The following is a 19,613-nucleotide window of genomic DNA, read 5'->3' as shown; positions in this document are numbered from 1 at the left end:
CTGAAACGCAGGACTGCAACATATTTACAACAATATTGTGCAGCCCTTCCCCCCCCTGTGTAGGCGCTATATTTAGCTACCTAATGCCAACGCAGGCACCCTTGCACTATATCTTCCTGCACATAAATAATCAATGGTGTTTTGCTGTTTCCATGTGTGCGGCACAACGCAGTGCACATGGATACAGCAAAAAGGAGGAGAAATTAATAATTTCTTCTCGTTGTGCCAGGGTATGACCAGATTTGGTGCTACCCCATATTTATGACACCCTTATAAATATGGGGCAGCGTCAAAATCAATGGGTATTGCGGTGGTATAGCCCACCCTTTTAACGCTAAGTATAGCATGAAAGGGTGCCTTATTTACAAGTCAGCTTTAAACCACGTTAAGTGGCTTAATACTGCCTTGCAAATGAGGTAAAGCCCCTATCGCCACCACAACATCGTGAAAACCGACGTTGTGGTGGCAATAGGGGCTTGTGAATATGCACCAAAGTGTTACAATTCTTAATGCCAGTTTGAGAACGTCTGGTGTTTTCAGCTTCGCTTAGTGTCTTTTGATTTGGTAGGTTTGTTGTAACTGTGTAGACTAGAGCTCACTAGGTGTGTCTTTTTCTTTCGCACTTCATTGTAATGGGAAAAGCGCAGTGTTGAGGGTAAGTTTCAGATCTGGCAGTATTTAAAGTCTCACTTTAACCCAGTGGTGTTTATACGCTACAAATTGAAGCCCAATTTAGTGGCTCTCACTTTGCCTATTTTGGGATGAAGCAAAATCTACATCACTCATGATGTGAGGTAGCACACAAATATATAATATCGATGAGTCACTTATTTGTAACCTGTGCCCAGCGCCGGGCCACTCCTTGGAGTAGCTGTGCGTGATACAAGTCACTTTCATTATCATCATCAATGCTTTAAATGGGGAGGCACTGTCCGGTACTGAGTACCTGCACCTCTTTAATGTGACAGGGAGAGTACCTGCACTTCTCAGCACTGCTGCAATACATTTAATGAAAGAGTACTGGCAATTCTCAGGTAAAAACAAGTACTCTATTTGGTGAGTACCAGCAATTCTGTATTTACATTTAAAGCACTGATCATCATCATTTGATGTTTTTCTCTGCTTTTGGAGTGTTCAAATTTGGGAAGAGGGACACGAGACATTAGAAAAGACACAGGAAAGGAAGAAGAGGGACTGGGAGAAATATGAGTGTTGTGGACAAGGAAAGTGACAGACATGGAACCTACGAAATTGAGAGGAGACAGAGTGCAACAATACGTTACGTAGACTGTGGGATGGAGATGGATACGATAATCAAGAGGAGTAGTGAGGGAGAATGACAGAGTGAATAGGGGAAAAAACAGAAAGAAACCGAAAAGAGAGACAGGATGGACAAATGTGAGAGACGACCAGTGTTTAATTTGCTCTGGTGGGTGCAGGTGGTGGGCACCAACATTCATTTTTTATGACAGGGCGTATGTTTTAATCATCTGGCATTGACCCAGAGTTAAAGACAGCAAAGGGTGAGAGAAGGAGGAAGAGAAATATAGGAAAACAGAAACAAAGAGGGAAGCAGAACCTGGAAGAGTGAGATAAAGGTGCAGGAAGGGTTGGGTGGTGGAACAGAGAAGCATTAGTGGAACCAAGTCTAAGCAGTCTGATCTGATTACATGGGATCTGACCAGTGGCGTAACACAACATGATACGCCCCTGCAAATGTGACACTGGACAATCGGGGCCTCCCCTGAAGGGTGCCCCTCCCCACCCCCTGAAGTGTGGGCCCCACTGAACCTCATAGCCTCACTTCACCTGTGTTACGCCCCAGCATCTGACCACAGGAGACAGCGGAGAGCCCTGTGATGACAAAGATAGGATGACCAAACTTCCTGGATCTGCCGGACCGTCATGGTTTTGTGAAGACTGCCCCGTGCAGCAACGCTTTTCTTAATGCATGTCCTAGTTTTTGGGACAAAGGTCAAGTCATCCTGCAATGCAGAATTGAATGTATGCTTTCCTTTCCACAGACTCCTCTAAAGTCTGAAATCACTTAAGCGATTTATATTTTTCTTTCAAGCAGCGCAGGAGGAAATTGACTGCATGAAAGAGTGCGAGGAGGGCATGGGGGCTCAGGGTAGAGGTGTTGCCATAGCTAATGTTATGTAATCGTAGCTTTGTAAATGTGTGCATATACATATATATTTACACGGCTACGCCAAAACCGGGACAAGCCAGACACAGCAGTAAGAAAGTAAGAATTAAGGCTCTAGTCCTACTTTTATTTCTGGACTAAAGCCAGTTTTTGCTTCTCAAAATCTGGCCACGCTAGACAAGGAGGATGCAAAGATATAGCAAAAGCAAGGAGTAAACGAGGGGAAGTAGCACAGCACCCTTTCCTCGTACCTACTTCTGGTCCTACAGTGTCCTCGAATCCCGTGCATTGCCCCTTCCAGAGCTGGCAATGACAGTACCAACATAACACCTAAACATTGCACACCTACAAGTGAAAATTCACACTATTTCAGGCCATACAAATCTATAATAATGGCACGAGAGTCTGGTATTATTCATTTTCAATGCCATGTGACTTAATAAACACATTGTTGTGCATATCTCAGACAGCACCACCATGTGGTGGACAGTCACCACAGCCGGTGCTGACAATTAAGTGCCGGTGCCGAGCACCAGAAACCACCGGCTCAAATTAAGCATTGATCTCAATCCCAATGCCCTGCCCGCCCCCTTCCTGCCCTGACAGCGGCTGCTTGAGAATGCGGTCTGCTCCTCCCGCAGTAAAGCTGGCAGCTGTCCCTGGCTATGAATAGAGCTGAGATTCCAGGACCCAAGGCCACCACCTGACCACCATCTTCCAAGCATTGCCCCCAGCATCCCTCCTCCCTCCGAATCACCCACTGTACCCCTTCAGATCTTTCCCGCCTCATGTCTTGTTCCCGCCAGGACCCGAGGTCACCACCTGACCACCATCTTCATAGCAGTCCCTCAGAACTTCCCTCCTCCCTCCGGAGAATCCACTCTCCTCCTTCAGATCTTCGCCGCCTCATGTTTCGCTTCCCCTGGGATTCACTCAGGCAGCAGTATCATGACCAGTACCCAATCCTCCACCTGTAATTGTACCGCAATCTCCACGTTCCCTACTAGTAATTATTTAATTAGCACCGTTATTCCTTCTCCTCTGAATCTCCCCAAACAGCATTTCCAGTGTTCACTCTCCTCTCACTCGCCCTATCCGCAATCTCTGTCATTCACTCGGTTCGGTTCTTAAACTTTTTTCGGCTAATTGAAAACAGCCATAAAAGTACATTTAAATAAAATAGTAATCCCAATAAAATGACATCTCTATAAAATCGATCATTTAAATCCATACAAAAGACAATTTAAAATCAAAGGCAACCTGATACGAACAGTCTTTTCCTTATATAGATGAGATTCAGAATAAAAAGGGCCACATAGTAACACACAAAGGGTTCACGTAGTGCGATCAAATATTTCATAGCATTTTTGTATGATCGGATGTTGAGTCTAGCAAAGATAAGTTTAAGATAAAAACTCCTTAGATTCTGATACAATTTACAAAACAATAAAAGGTGCATCGTACTTTCCTTACTTCGTCCATCACATGGACATGGAGTCTGATCAGAAGGGCAGGACTACTATTATGATTCACTCTCTTTTCCCTCTCTCAATCCACCATCTCCAGTATTTCCTGTCTCCTTACTTTCCTATTCACGCTTTCCAGTATTCACTGCCCCCTACTTTCCTATCCACACTTTCCAGTATTCCCTGCCCCCTACTTTCCTATCCACGCTTTCCAGTATTCCCTGCCCCCTACTTTCCTATCCACACTTTCCAGTATTCCCTGCCCCCTACTTTCCTATCCACGCTTTCCAGTATTCCCTGCCCCCTACTTTCCTATCCACGCTTTCCATTATTCCCTGCCCCTACTTTCCTATCCTCCATCTTCAGTATTCCCTGCCCCCCTTCTTTCCTATCCACGATCTCCAGTATTCCCTGTCCTCCTCCTTTCCTATCCACCATCTCCAGTATTCCATCTCCCTTCTTTCCTATCCTCCATCTCCAGTATTCCCTGCCCCCTAATTTCCTATCCACCATCTCCAGTATTCACTGTCTCCCTTCTTTCCTATCCTCCATCTCCAGTATTCCCTGCCCCCTACTTTTCTATCCACCATCTCTAGTATTCCTTGTCCCCCTACTTTCCTATCCACCATCTCCAGTATTCCCCACCCCCTTCTTTCCTATCCACCATCTCCAGTATTCTTAGTTCCCTTACTTTCCTATCCACCATCTGTTATTCCCCATCCCCCTACTTTCCTATCCGTCATCTCCAGTATTACCTGTCCCCTTACTTTCCTATCCACCATCTCCAGTATTCCCTGCCCCCCCGACTTTCCTATCCACCATCTCCAGTATTTCCCGCCCCCTTCTTTCCTATCCACAATCTCCATTATTTCCCATCCCCCTACTTTCCTTTTCACCATCTCCAGTATTCCCTGTCCCACTACTTTCCTATCCACCATCTCCGTTATTCCCCATCCCCCTACTTTCCTATCCGTCATCTCCAGTATTCCCTGCCCCCTTCTTTCCTATCCATGATCTCCAGTATTCCCTGTCCCACTACTTTCCTATCCACCATCTCCGTTATTCCCCATCCCCCTACTTTCCTATCCGTCATCTCCAGTATTCCCTGCCCCCTTCTTTCCTATCCATGATCTCCAGTATTTCCTGTCCCCTTACTTTCCTATCCACATTCTCCGTTATTCCCCATCCCCCTACTTTCCTTTTCACCATCTCCAGTATTCCCTGTCCTCCTACTTTCCTATCCACCATCTACGTTATTCCCCATCCCCCTACTTTGCTATCCACTGTCTCCAGTATTGCCTCTTCCCACTGCTCAATTTGTAAAAGAATAAGTCCTGATACCCAAGGTTTTGCGGAGAAGACCGCAGCCTGTAATGCCGAATGTCAGGTGCCAAATACCAAGGCTGTGTAGTCTTGATTCCACCTCGTGCCTCTTTCATCCACCACCAAACACACCCTGCCTCTTTAACTCAATCTTGCAGGTTCTTTTTAGTCTCTGCTTTCTCACTGTTTCTCTGTATTTCTCTTTCACCTTCTTCCCTCCTTTTGTGTTTTGCTCTCTCTTGCTTTGGATCAAAGTCTCTGAAGAAAAAACGAGCACTGGATTTCCCAAAAATTAGTGCAGTTGGACCGACATGCAGCCACCGGCTCAAATTAAGGACTGCTTCTACCCCACTTTTCCACCTAGTATCAACAGCATTCCCTCCTCCCTACTTTCCCCATCCACCATCTCCAATATGCCCCTTCTTCTCCCTCTCCCCATCCACCATCTCCGATTTTCTCTCCCCCACAATCCTCAAACACCTTATCCAGAATCCCCCACTTCTCCCTATCCACCACTCCACTCTTCCCTCTACCCCTGACCCCCTTCCATGGCCCCAACCACCCCTGTATTGCTTATCCTGGGGTTGTGCCCTCACACTCCAGAAAGCCCCCCCTCACTAGTGCAGTCCTACTTCTGATTTTTCTCTTGTTTGACCCTTTCCTGCCCCCCTCCCATCTCACAATCATGCTTATGTTTAGGTGTTATGCTCATAGCGCCTAGCGAGGGTCTCCAGGGGCCGAAGCACACTGGAGTGCACCCTTGAGTGTGTTGATCCTGAGACTGGACGGGGGCCCGCAGGCATCTCTGCACCTTCCTAGTAAAGCGCAACATTGTGTAGATTTTGGGGGGTGTTGCTCAGCAGAATGGAAGGTACAATAGGTGTGTGCGAGGTTGCAGCGTTTTCTTCCGCACCTTTGCAAAGCCCACGGATAAACTTCTTAACTTCTCAAAGTTTTGCTTCCTGCCATGTAGGAGGGAGACCCATAATTTATGTGACACCGCATGTCAAGCATAGCCTTATATAATATTGTCAAATTACCCAAAAGATAGACTTTGCTGAAATCTGATAGGCGCTCCTTGTAAACCCAGGATCGTATGATCGCACTCTTCCCAGCTTCAAGATGTGTGTTTGCCTCCATTCTGAGGTTCGAAAACCAGGATCGGTGCAATTTTTCTTCGCACAAATTCCAGCAGGTTTTACAAAGTATAAAACGACTGGGGGGGAAACACGCAGGCCCATTGATTACTGCAAATCTGGGGATTCTGATTCAATCGCAAACTCTCAGCTCTAACCAGATTGGGATGCCCATGGGGAGTGTAAAGAGGACCCCAGTCAGTGGCGTAGCTTCTTTTGGTGCAGCAGGTGCAGTGGCACCGGGGCATATAGTCCTGAGGGGCGCACAGAGCACTGATTATTGATGTATTTTACAATTTAGACAATAGCCAGGGGGTGTGGGGGGGGCAATTTCCTTCGTTGCACTACGCCCCACGACATACTGGCTACGCCGAGAGAAGTTTTCTAAGTATGGGCAAAGTGGGCAATTACCTTTGTCGATGTTTCTTATCGGCACCTCTCTACATCTATTTTTGACTCTGTCTCTCTTTTTTTAGGTTCCCATATACAGATAAGATAGATAGATAGATAGATAGATAGATAGATAGATAGATAGATAGATAGATAGATAGATAGATAGATAGATAGATAGATAGATAGATAGATAGATAGATAGATAGATAGATAGATAGATAGATAGATAGATAGATAGATAGATAGATAGATAGATCAGTTTTAAAGTAGCAGAAAATAGGCAGTTATTCAAAGCTGCTCGGAACAGCAGACCACAGAATATGTCCGTCTCGGGCACTCAAAAATTCTTACAATGACACTGGCTACCCCACTGACCCTAGTTTGCTTTCCCTGTGAATTGACAAACGATTGCATCGTGCGCTGGAAAGCTTCACAAAGAAAAACTTTCAGAGAAATATTTTACAGGGAAAAAACTCAGCTGAACCAGGCGAGGGCAAACTGGAAAAGTTTGCAACATTTTAAGAGGACGAACATTAGCAAAACTACCCAAAAAAGTCTTAGCTCATCCCTAGGCTCAAGTACACATACTTAGCATTGTTCAGCTTTAAAACTACAATTGGCAAGGTAGCCCAGGCTAGCGGTGACTAGTTATAGGTAGAGGAGAATCATTCTTGATTGGTTTTAGGTGTAAATTAAAATCGGACAACTCTCTGGAGCACCCGTGGAGCAAAGGGTAACAGCAGGAGTCAGCGAAGACCCCCTAAATTCTGCAGGACACCAGCTTCTCAAAATGTCTTCTCTGGGAATGTGGGTGGAACGAGCATTGTGGACACAGGATGACAGCCTGTTGAGGGGTGTGGGAACCCTATAGAACGGAGGACACCAGACCCCGCCCTGGAGATGCTGACCTCTAGAGTCTTAAAAGTGCTTTATAAATTGAGGCTGGTAGAATAACTCTTGGCAACCTACACTTTACAATGTTCACCTAACATATAATTTAACGTGGGTATTTGGTAAAGCGCTGCATTCGCCCAGAAGGGTATCTTGGCACTGAAATAACAGATGTTTATTTCTAAATCATGAGCTTGAAGGTGGGATGGTTTATTATGAAGTTTCAACCACAAGAGGATGAGAAGCACTACTAACTAGATTTTTGCTGTACAAGGAGCCCTAAATAGATCAGGTCCAGTGGAATTATGCAGGAGGGCAGGACCAAATTCTGTGTCAGAGTTGACTAAATTATGTGGCATGAGAAGTCAAATTATGTGGCATAATGCTGTACATTTTGTGATAGTATTACTTCATTATTTTGTAATTTTTACATGTTAAAAATATCAGACCAAAGGTTTCATCTCATTAGTGTCAGTTTAACTTCAAATACAGTGATAAACCACAGAAAGGCGACCGGTCAAACTTTGCAAAGGGTCTTCTACTGCGCTGCTACAAGCTTTGCAGAGTTTTTAGTAACTTTTGATCTGTTTGAGCTAGAAACAATGTTTTTGTTAAACTCTGCCGATTATGGATTATGTGGCAAATATATAATTATGTAGAAAACAATACAGCTGTAAAATTGCATACATCCAGTTGACCTGACATAGATACCATACATAGTATGCTGCCTGCGGGTGTAGTAGCTGAAAAGCAAGCTTTTGATATAGACCTCACAGCTATCAACTCCACAATATCAATTTGCTCTTCGTCCACGAGGGAAATTAGATATTAACTTAAAATAGTGCATCTATACTTCCCCATGCTTACCATGATGATATGGCGTATTTTGGAATCGGAGAATAATGAAAACTGCCAATAATGTCGAACAGCTCCTTTGTAAGCAGTAAGGGATGTGCCAGTGGTCAGCGTTGGAATCCCACTCAACAAATGTCCAACAGCTGACAATGGCCATCCTCCCCTATATTGCCTTTCATATCACACCAGTTGATGGAGGGCAGTGGGGAGGTCAGCTGAGCGAAGGGCTCTAAGACTCTACTGGAGAGCAGGGGTGGAATGCACAGGAATTTAGGCGAGAGAGGTTAACAACTTGGGAAACTGAACCTTTTGTCAGATGATAGTACCAGTCAAAGATCAGGAGAGAGAGTTTATGGGAGAACAGTTCACATCCCCAAAAGAGCAGGCAGCCACATAGGGGACAGTAGGAGGCAGAGCCACATTGTTCAGACAAGCACCAAAATGTTCCTCTCTGCAGTTTTCCTGTGATGCTGTGGTCCATTCAGTTCCAGGTTACCAAATAGATAAAGTAGGCACCTGCCTATGGCCCCCACTCCTTTTAGGGGCTAACAACAACGGATCAAAATAGATCTTGAAAGAAAATTACAATCAAGCAATCTTAAGTTGTTTTCAAAATATAGAAAAAAATGAATCAACTCAAAGAAACTAAAACTTGACCACTGAATACGACATCTTGCAAAAGGAAGACCACCACAAACAAATTGAGGAAAGTGAACATTGAAAGTTGTGTTGGTTTATTTAAAAAAATGTTTTTTTTAAATATTTTATAACATTAATTGTTTGTGTTTAGTCTTGTGTTATAAAATTGATTAGAGTTGTTCAGACACGTTGTCTTGAACTGGAAAATAAATTAATTAAAAAACCATTGATTTATTGAAATTGTTGGTTGGTAAAATTAAAAACGTACTAGGAGATAATTTGCGAGGGAGACCCACAATGTTGACTGGCTAGGGGCCTCCACGGGGTTTAATCCAGCACTGGGTCCAATAGCCCTCTTTGCCTACACAGTGCTCATTGGTATGCAGGTTCATGAATACGCGCCGTGTTCACGCCATGCACCATGTACACTGCTCTGCTGCCTTCTTGGCTAGATGTGCGCTACAGAAATACCATATACATACATAAGTACATGTGCAAATTTCATGCCACCTTTAGGGAAGACAGCCGAAGTCTATTGCCCAAATTATCGAGGGTTGGTATTAGAATACTGATTTATCTCAATGGGAAACAGACGGTGGCTGCCGTTGGATAATCTCATATTCTCATGGATTTTTGGAACTCTTCATTCTATTGCTGGGGAGGCAGGCAGGAACAGGAGATAGAAACATCTGGAACTTGTTTTCCTGCAGACGCAAAGTATTGCCACACAAATTGTGGTCTATATCCTAGCGCCAGCCCCAGGGATTCCCAAAGAAAGCTCCACTCCCGGGGAGTCTGAGTGGTGCCCACTGTCTATTCTGATCCCTCGCTGGCACCGGTAACTCTTGCTGCTTCACCACTCTCATTTCTAGGCAGACCTTTGAAGGTCACTGAGATCCCCATCCTAGACCAAGGCCTTGTCGCCATGGCTGGCTGGTCTTCCATAGCAGAGGAGCAATGAACGGGGCCTGTGCTTGGAGTCCCAGCATCTTGCAAATAAAAGAGAGACACGGATAAAGGCGTTGTCTCTGGTAGCATTTGTAGCATACATTTGGAATGATCTCACCTGCGAATTGGAACTTGAACAGAATTGTTTTTTGGGGTTTTAAAGTTCTTAAACTTGTCTGTAGCAGTATGAGGCAATTCTATATCTTTTCTTTGCATTGGTTTATTAATACACACAGTAAAATTCAGATGCAGGGAGCAAGGAAAGACACCTGATCTGACTGTATGAATACCAAGGCACAATTAGACAATACAAAAAAGATCGCTACCACTAGCAGCTACCTAAGTGACTCCAGGACTGGGGTGTCCCCGTGCACCCCGGCACCAGACCTATACGAGCACTTGCTAGCGTAGAGGAGAGTGGTCAGACAATCTCAACTTCTCCTGGATTGTACTACTGAATATCGAGGACATGAATATCGTGATACAAGAATATTGTGGGATGAGGATCAAAATTTTGGAAGGTATGTGCATATATAGGAAGTATAGACTTACTATTCCCATCTCCATATCTACGTTCCTTGAAGAGATATGTGTGTTTGTGCGCACACGCATTTGTGTGTGTGTACATAAGCATATATATATTGTCAAGATACATATATGTGGAGTTAGGTATAGAAAATCTATATTAAATGCCCTTTCGATACTTTCGTTTCGATATTTTGTCCTCGATATTCTTATCCCATGATTTCCCATCATCGATATTCAGGGGCCGCACCCTCCTGAAAGACTCCATGACTATGAGCCACAGTCTTAAAAACTGCCCATCAAACTTTGCAGCTGCAACTGTTTTACGATGAGACCAGAACATAGAACAATATCATGTTTCTATTCATTAACGAAACAATCATATTTGTACTGAAAAGGTTTTGCGAATTCCAAGCATAAATGAGGCTCAACAAATAACATTTTTATATAAGCATCAATGTTCGAAATCTGCTAATACATAAAACACCAAAGCCCTGATGTTTGGCCCGATCCCTGAAGCTCCCAAAAGCAGACACGACAAAACAAATAAAATGAAGGAACCCACAGGACAATACAATGGTAGGAGGGTGCCCTCTCTCACTATAGCATTCAACCAAAAACAGAGATTTAATCTAAGCGTCAAACATGATCCTTCTCAAATGTTTTCGGAGCTGTATCAGATCTACGTGACAAATGTCTCCCTTTTTCATCGTTTCTTTCACATCTATGTTATATCAAAAAAACTTTACAAAATCTTTCGATGTAGGTTTATGCATGGATATCTGCTTTGTGTGTCATTCTCTTGGTCACAGTCAAAGTTTATAGAGTAAAGGCATATAGAGTAGAGACCGTCACACAATCTATCAAGAGACCCTTAACAGTGGGAAACTGACAAACAAGGAAACGCCCTAGGCTGAGTGTAAGATATGAACTGAAGTACTTTTAAATATCTCATTCCAATTCATTACTACTTGGATGCACAACTCTTCAATAAGATGTGGTAGATAATCTAATATTTTGACCAAATTGGTGTGTAATATTTCCAAAAAATAACCTTTTGCACAGAGAGTCTCAGAGTCGGAGCTAGGAAGTGCAAGCTAGACTCTTTCATAACTCAAGTTCAGAATTGCAATTTGTCAGGTCTTCTGGCCTGATACCCCGGAAGGGAACCATCATGAACCAAGACAGGTAAGATCAATACTTTGTTCAACGTTGATGCAGGAATCACACTACCCCATAAAAGTAAGGGCACGGGGAAAACATCCAAAGGTACCCCTTTAACCAGGCACGCCGCTGCTCGGAGAGCTTCACATGACAACAACTGAGAAAACATTGTAATGCAGATGGGGCAGTGCTTTGAGGGTGAAAAGGGGAACATGACAACACTACTGCCAAATATGCTTCTCCCAGACTAAAAGTGGTACTAGCCCAAGATCTCCAAAACAGTGGTAAGCCTGACATTTGGATTGACCATAATGAGGAATCAGATATGTCCCTTTGACAGTCCCAGGTCTTGTCAACCCTGCCACAAACAGGAAGTATTATTGCTGCTTTACAATGTACTAATCTATCGAAATGGTCCATGGTCAGGTCTTTAGTGAATGGAAAAGCTGCCTGATGATTTATCGTCCAACGGGGTCTCCAGGCTGGACCTAGTAAGCCACCTCAGCTAGCGATGGAGCATACAGCATAGATGCTGGACTCCAAAAGTTCAAACTTCTACAGTGCCCGTTAGAACCATGGATTTTTCTTTCCACCTCAGAGATGATAAACACTAAAGAGCTGATTTTTTTTTTTTGTAATAGATGTATATGTATGCGCAAACAAATTGCCTGAACACAGACAGGGCAAATACTTTCGGTACATTTATTTTGGCCACAGATCCAGTATCTCTCCACACCGGCCAGCACAACCTTCCTTTCAACTCAAGAACATCTGCGGAGAGTTAGCCTGAGCCACTCTCCGCACTTCTCGTTCAATTTTTATTCTCCATATTTTATTGACACGCAAACTCCACTCTGTGGCCAGGAAGGAAACAGCATTGAGAATCCGTTGTTTGTGAGTACCTTAGGTTTCTACCATGCCCACCATAATCACCGACTAGATCCAATTTAAAATCTGGAGATCCTTCTGGATTCTAAACAAAAGAACACAAGACAGAATCCTACATTCTGGATCCCCGTTCCAATGGTATGGGCATTGGTTCAGCCCGTTCCGTACAGGACACCCGCTTCCAGGGCAGCCAGCCTCGGTGATGTGCCGGGTCCTGGCTTTACTCCACCAGGTGAGGTGGTCTTCCCTTCCTCAGGTGAGAGGTGAGGTCCCTGCTCGCCTCTGTATATGAAATAGCCCTGGTCACTCAAGACACCAGGCTGTATCCACAAGATCTAGAGAACAGTGAGAGAATCAATACGCACACGCACTTGTTGCTCACATAAACACTTGCTCGTACACAACCTCTTTCACATGGACACTCTCACACACATAGACATTCAAACATCACCCATAGTCTTTCTCTCAGGAGCACACTCAGAGATATAATATTGCGCTGTCTGGCACACACTTCCAAGCGCATCACATACACATAAAAATGTGCCTAAAGGCCAGACAGTGCTTAATTTGAGCCGGTGCTTTAGCTCTTAATCATCAACACTGGTGCTTTTCATGAGCACCAGTTAAGGACACGTTAATTTACAGAGAGATTCAGAGATTTTCCCAGAATCATAGGATGTTCAGCCAACGCCCAGACTCGAACCTGGTTCCCTAGCTCCATTGGCAGCTCTGGACATTAGCCACATCCTGTGCCCAATTTCATGGTTAATAGTTTGTTCTGTTTTAGGCGGTTAACAGGAGAAATTGGATGGTGCAAGCTGCCTCCTGACTAGAGCCCCAGCACTTATTTTTTTTAATACAAATTAACCACTGCCTATATGCACTCTCACGCACTCTCAGCTATTATGACGTGTACACTACCTCGCAATCACACGTACGCACACACACAGACTCTTGCACTCTCTCTCAGATGCACAACCTCAGTGATCTACACGCTAATACACACGCACTATAAATCAGACACCTTTCCCGCGCTTTCGCACAAATGCACGACGTTTAACTCACAGACACGCGCATCCTCCTTCATACTCACACTTTCTGACACAGGCTCTCTCCCGTACACGTACGCCGACTCCCACATGTTCTCCGCACTTTTTCTGACGAGCCTGTACTTTATGCGCACCACCTTATATAAATCCTCATACACCGTTACTCAAGCTGTTACTCTGCACTTGTGCACCGTGTTCGCAGCAGCAACATATTCTCTAGATATGTACAGTTCCACTCTGGTTTTCAAACCCTCGCGGCCACAATATATCCAACCACCTCTGAGCAGACTCGTCTCACTGCCGTGCACCCGTGGTTGCACTGCGTGTCCCCTCACTCCGAGAGATACCTCACTCCGGTGCCTCACTGTCGCTGCACCTCACCGGCCCTTCCAGCTGCACCCTGATCCAGCCCCCCCCCCCCCCTTCGTTCTGTCCCCCACTTGACCTCTTTCCTGGTTGTGGCAAGCAGCCCTCACTCCAAGACTGAGCGCCAACAACTCCGCTCTCTCAGGTGTGTGGCTTCAATTGGTGCAGCAGGTGCAGTGGCGCCGGAGGCCTGAGGGGGACACTGAGCTCTGTTTATTGCTGAATCTTATAATTCATACAGCTGTCAGGGGTGCGGGAGCATTTCCCCCCTTACACTAGAAGCAGAGACACAGCGACTGCCCTGCTGAGCTCTCTGGGTGAGTAGCGCACCCCTGGGGTGTGGGGGCCCCGCATTCCTGTCCCTGTTTCCTATTAAATATATCCTGACGGCCACAGTCCGCGCAAGTCTGAGGGCGCCCCTCGGGGCCTCGAACCATTCCGTCTGTGAGCATCACACTCTCCATGACACCAGAGCATGTTCTGACCTCACACTACTGCACGCGATAGTGAACTCACACTACACTCCAGGGATGCGCGCGAAATGTGAGTCTGCGCGCTTGCTACTGTTCCAATCTGGAGATGGAAAGGTACCTGACGAGAAGGTAGGTGTTCACGAACCCGACCCTCGACAGCTCTTTCGGTAGAGTGCCAGCTGCTGCCACTGTATGCGGTCAAAAAGCAGAAAGTGGGTTCTAGGCTGAGCGAGGCCAACTTGAGTCTTTCATTCTTCCGAAGTCGAAAAAACGGGTGACATTGACGTGAACGCAGAGAAATAGCTGATGTGTATAGCGCTTCGAAGCTGCGATCGGGTGCAGTACGGGCATGCAAACACGAGGTCGTTGTTGTGATTTGTTTCCCAGACAGCCTCATGCACCTCACCACAGGTCATTCGGAGAATTCAAATATTGGGGTGTCATCCCCTTTAACCCCTACAACAACATGGGTCCACTCCTGACACGCGTCCTCTGTCTGATAGGTTTCTTACCGCGACCATCCATGAATGTTCTGTTTCCTGAGCCTGGAAACCAGAAAGATAGTCGAGTGTGTTTATGCACCTCCTGCGGAAACTGGCGTCAATTCTGAGAGAAACGTTCGGAAAATCAAAAGCAGTGATTGGTGTTACTGAAAAGATCTGTCTATGGCAAAAGGGGTGCGACCCTGAAGCAGTCGCCCTTCACTTATAGCTCTACTGTGCGCAAGAAACACCCCGGTGCGAGTCATAGGTGTGGCTCACTGGAGAGACGACTCAGCCTTTCATCCTCCTTGACGCAGATAACAAGAGGACCACCGATTTTGGGGAACAACAATGGAGTATGAAGGGTCTATGTACGATGGGCTAACTTTGCTAATCATGTTTCAGACACAGCCGAATAACTACCATTCAGCCGGATAACAGTGCTGTCTGCTATCATAGCGCTTAGAAGTCTACAGTTATTTAGCGCTACAGAAGCACTCCTTCAGTGTGCTTGATCTCGCCCCTTACCATTGTGATAGTGTTGCCCGCACGTCAGCGGGGAATGATGGAGATGTGACGGGGTATCCTCCGGAGCTCTCCTCTGCCTGGCACACCACACCACTTCCTTGTCCAGTGGCCCCCCTCAAATTTGTACTGTCCCTGCCCTAGCAGCTGCCCCGGACAACCCCCCAGGATTGGGCGCCCTCGGACACAATGCTCTGAGTGGCCAGGCCGCCCCCTGGAGGCACCCTGATTGGCGGCAGAGTCATTTTACCAAATTTAGCTTCAGGGATTTATGGGGAGCCTGTGTGTGCGTGATGCTGGAAGAAACGATCAGGTAGGACAGCGGGGGTGGGGGTGTTAATTATAAACTCCCCGGAGGAGCAGCTGATGGGGGCGACACATGGCCGGAGTACTGCCCCTGGAACAAACAGTTAAAATAAAGCACGCGTCGAAGCCAGCAGCCCCATAAAATGAGCCCAGCCCGGACCCATAGCTGTAGAATTTACAGGCACCGGGGACGGGGGAGGGGGCGGTGGTGGGGGGTGCGGGGTATCGTGTGAACCATTTCTTCGCTGCTCCTTCATCACCCCCTCCCACTCCCCCCTTCCCCAAGACACAAGTTGGTCTGAAATAGCGCCGCATAAACGTGCCGAAGGGCTCGTGACGTGCCCAGGTCCCCGGGAAGAGAATCTGTGGTATGAGCTGTGCCCTGGCACATGCGAGGGGTGGCACTTGTCCGAGACGCTGGGCGAGGATGCTGCTGCCCTGTGTAGGGGAGGCTGTCTCTGACTGGTGGCAGGAGGGTGCTGATGCGGGAAGACGTTTCTTTCCTGAGTGGTGGAGGCAGGGCTTTAAGTGGACCGGGTCCTGCCGGTGCTCAGCTCTGGTAGTTCTAAAAAGCAGTTGCTAATGAGACGGGTCTCTATCGGGCTCTCCAATTTTGCCCTCATCCTCAGGGTGAAAAAAAAAATCTAAAATCTGCATCAGTACCACTCCACTGTCTTTGAGGTAATTTCAAAGAGACGTGTTCTAGTTCTTTCATTGTCTCATCGTGTCAGAACTGATGCATTTTCAAAGTTATATACAACAAAGCCAGAATTGATGCTTATTTAGCTTATTAAACTAACAACCATTGACAAAGCCAATAGTCCTGGCTTGTTGTATGTGTATTTGTTACTTGTATTATATATCTGAATGGAATGACAGAAGCAGCAAAATTCCAGTTGGGCTGCACACTATGCTAAGCACAGATTTTTAGATTATGTGTTTTAAGTCACGCCCATAAGTACATCGGTCACGCCCCTTTGAGAGACCCTCCCAGTTCTTTTCATTCCACTTAAAGCCCTGGGTGGAGGATCGGTGATAGCTAAGTTGGAGATATCATGGCGCTCTCTTTCTAGGGTGGAATAAGGTGATGTCTCTGACTTGGGTGGTTACTTTCTTGAGTGGGGCTTTCTCTGGGTTGGGTGGAGTGTGGTGTTTGGGTGGGGTAGATGGTTTGATGCTTTGGGCGTGGTCACTTCACTTGATTAGAGGGCAGATCAATCTGCCCTGTGTGGACCGGGTGCCATTTCTCTTCTGGGCCGGGTAAACGTAGGTGATCCATAGACCTTGTCTGATCTCCTTTTATTTTGGTGTGGATCGCAGTTTGTTGGGGCGGAGTGGTTTCCGAGTTTGGTGTCCAAAGAAATTAATCCGCGATTGACATTTGTGGGTTAGGTTGGCAGGGTGCCCCTCTTTAATTTGGACTCAGAATGGCATCCCTCTGGTTTCGATTAGCTGGGTGATCTTCATGCGGCTGGTTCGATAGGGTGATCTCCCTGGGTTAGAAGATTTGTAGCAATCTATCTAAATGTGGTGGTGCAAGGTGAGCTCCCTGAGTTTGGTAAGAGGGACTGAACTCTCTGAGTTTGGAAGAAAGGGATGACATTTCTGAATCTGACTAGAGATGATGCCATTGAATTTGGTTAGAAGGGAAGGTCTGTCCTAGCGGGTTTCGATAAGGGGAAGTGTCTGGCTTTTCTTGGGTAGGGTGACCTCACTCACTAAGTTCACCTGATGGAAAGGGCATTCAGTATCTGAAGGGACACATATGTCTCTCTGAGATTTATGGGTCAGGGTGAGGTCTCTGGGTTGGGTGACAAGCTGTGAACATTCTGGGTTAGCCCTGGGGTAATCCCTCTTGGTTGAGATTGGTATGGCGATGTCTCTGGGTTGGTTTGAGTTGGGTGATACTGGGGGTTTGGGTTGTCTAGAGTGATATCTTTTGGCTGGGTGGGCAATAGCGCTCGGTTGACCATGCTAATATCTCTGGGTTTGTATTAATATCTCTTGGTTGGGTTCGCTATGGTGATTTCTCTGGTTTGGGTAGTGTGATATCTCTTGTTGAGTGAGTGATATTTTTGGAGTAGGACAGATAAGGTTGAAAGCCAGCTTCTGTAACGGGAGGCAATGCATAACAAGTGTTAGGTCAGGTTCCACATTTACATGGGATTTTTTGGGGTGATATTTCTGAATAGGGCGAGGCATGACGATATTTCTGGGTGGAGATTGGCTATGGTGATAAGTGCGAGTTTAGTTGGTTGATATCTGTGTGTTGGATATGGTGATATCCCCGCGCTGAGTTCAGTGATCTAACATCCATATGGTTGGGTTAGGTGGTGCCATATCCATTGCTTCGTGGAGTAATACATTTGGGTTGGGTGATGTACGATTTAAAGTCCGCCTCCGTAATACGCTGTATGAATAGCCAGCACTAGGTCAGGACTTCGACCTCTGAGTAGGTTTGGGTGTGGTGACAATTTGAAGTCGGGTGAGATGGGGTGATTTCTCTGAGTTGAGATTGGTGGGGGTGTTACCTCTGAGTTGCGTTGGCTGATAACTCTGGGTTTAGTGATGTGATATTTCTGAGTTAGGTTAGATGTGGACATATCTCTTTTTGGTTGGGGTGATATCTATGACTTGGGTGGTTTAAGGTTGAAACCCAGCCTTCAATAATGGGAGATTTGCTCTACAAGTAGCAAGCATTAGGTCAAGTCTCCCACCTCTGAGCTGTGTTGGATGAGGTGATATCTTTGGGATGGGCAGGGAAGGTATAGATCTTTAGGTTAGCTGGGGTTGATGACCTGGGGTTAAAAAGCATAATATTCATGCTTTGGTTTTGGTTGAATGATTAATATCTATGGGTTGGATAGAGAGATTTCTCTGGATTGATTAGGGTGATATTCTAGGGTTGGGTTAGGTAGGGTGATATCTCTAGGTTAGGTAGGGTGATATTTGTGGGTTGAGTAGAGCGATATTCTTGGGTTGAGCTAGGTAGGGTGATATCTCAGGTTTGGGAGGTGCAAGGTTAAAAGTCAGCTTTCCTTAATAGAAGGGTGATCTAATGGATAGCAAGCACCAGCTTTCATTGAAGCGGACAAAGGAGAGACCCGTGTTTGTGACAACAGGAATTGCACAAACCAAAAGACGGATACTTTGCTGCACCTGTAGCAATGCTTTTGGAACTGCCTACACAAGTCTCGTCCTAGGCTAACTCTTGATTCCCGCACACAGAGGAACCTCTGTTAGAGCCTGAAGCACCATCAGAATCCCCTGGACTAGTGACACTAGTCCCCTGCAAACTGCAGGTAAAACAACGCTCCAGATCCAAAGAATTGCTGGCCATCGGGCCCTCTGAGGGATTGCCCAAATCCAGATGGCCTAGTGCACTGTAGGAAGTGTAGTTCTGTCTTCTACAAAGTTTCAGGCAGCTACCATGTTCCCCGGGACCACCGGACGTCGAAGTAACCATCTGCTGTGCTTACAGCTGCCAAGACTTGTTGGTTGCCAGTCCGGAAATGGACCCCTGCACTTGCCCTGCACCTAGGGCGAACTCCATTTGACTTTTTTCTGACATCAGCAGTGACCCGCTGTGTTTTTGCATCTTGTTCCCCGCAGCACAGTGTAAGCGGTAAAAGGCAGCTCCCCTGCGGCTCCCATTCAGCACCAAGGACAGCCAGCACAACTCTCCACCCGGGCTCCACGGGCCAGTTAAAATTGAACTGACAGTCGTGGCCTGGTCCTGGAACTCGCATCAACTTTACCCTAACTGGGTTCCACACAACTTGACCTGCAAGTGACCGATTGTCACTACCACTTTTTCCCATTGACCGCAGTGCAAAAGTTCTGCAGTACTGAATTGCTATGATTGATGATTTATGTTTTCTTCTAAAATCCATAACTCTGGTGATATGTATCTGATCATGTTCGTTTTGGTGTCTAAATTGAGATAAAAAGACACTTTATTTTTATAAATTGGTGTTGGAGTTCTATTGAGTCGTGTCAATTTCTTATCATCCATGTTGGTGCTCTACAAATGCT

The 19,613-nt window shown here is 46.0% G+C and overlaps 1 protein-coding gene across 1 annotated transcript in view; it reads right to left on the bottom strand.

Annotated features, from left to right (window-relative positions):
- TNNC2 (troponin C2, fast skeletal type) overlaps positions 1-15,853 on the bottom strand; it is a 62,607-nt gene extending 46,754 nt beyond the window's left edge. Inside the window, exon 1 of the mRNA XM_085619386.1 lies at positions 15,276-15,853. Coding sequence (XP_085475512.1) covers positions 15,276-15,278 — 3 coding nt within the window. The 5' untranslated portion in view covers positions 15,279-15,853. The remainder of the gene's footprint in view (positions 1-15,275) is intronic.
- Between the last annotated feature and the right edge of the window lie 3,760 nt (positions 15,854-19,613).

Source organism: Triturus cristatus, chromosome 7, assembly GCF_964204655.1.
Source record: "Triturus cristatus chromosome 7, aTriCri1.1, whole genome shotgun sequence".
Classification (NCBI taxonomy): domain Eukaryota; kingdom Metazoa; phylum Chordata; class Amphibia; order Caudata; family Salamandridae; genus Triturus; species Triturus cristatus.
This window is presented reverse-complemented; position numbering and strand designations above follow the sequence as displayed.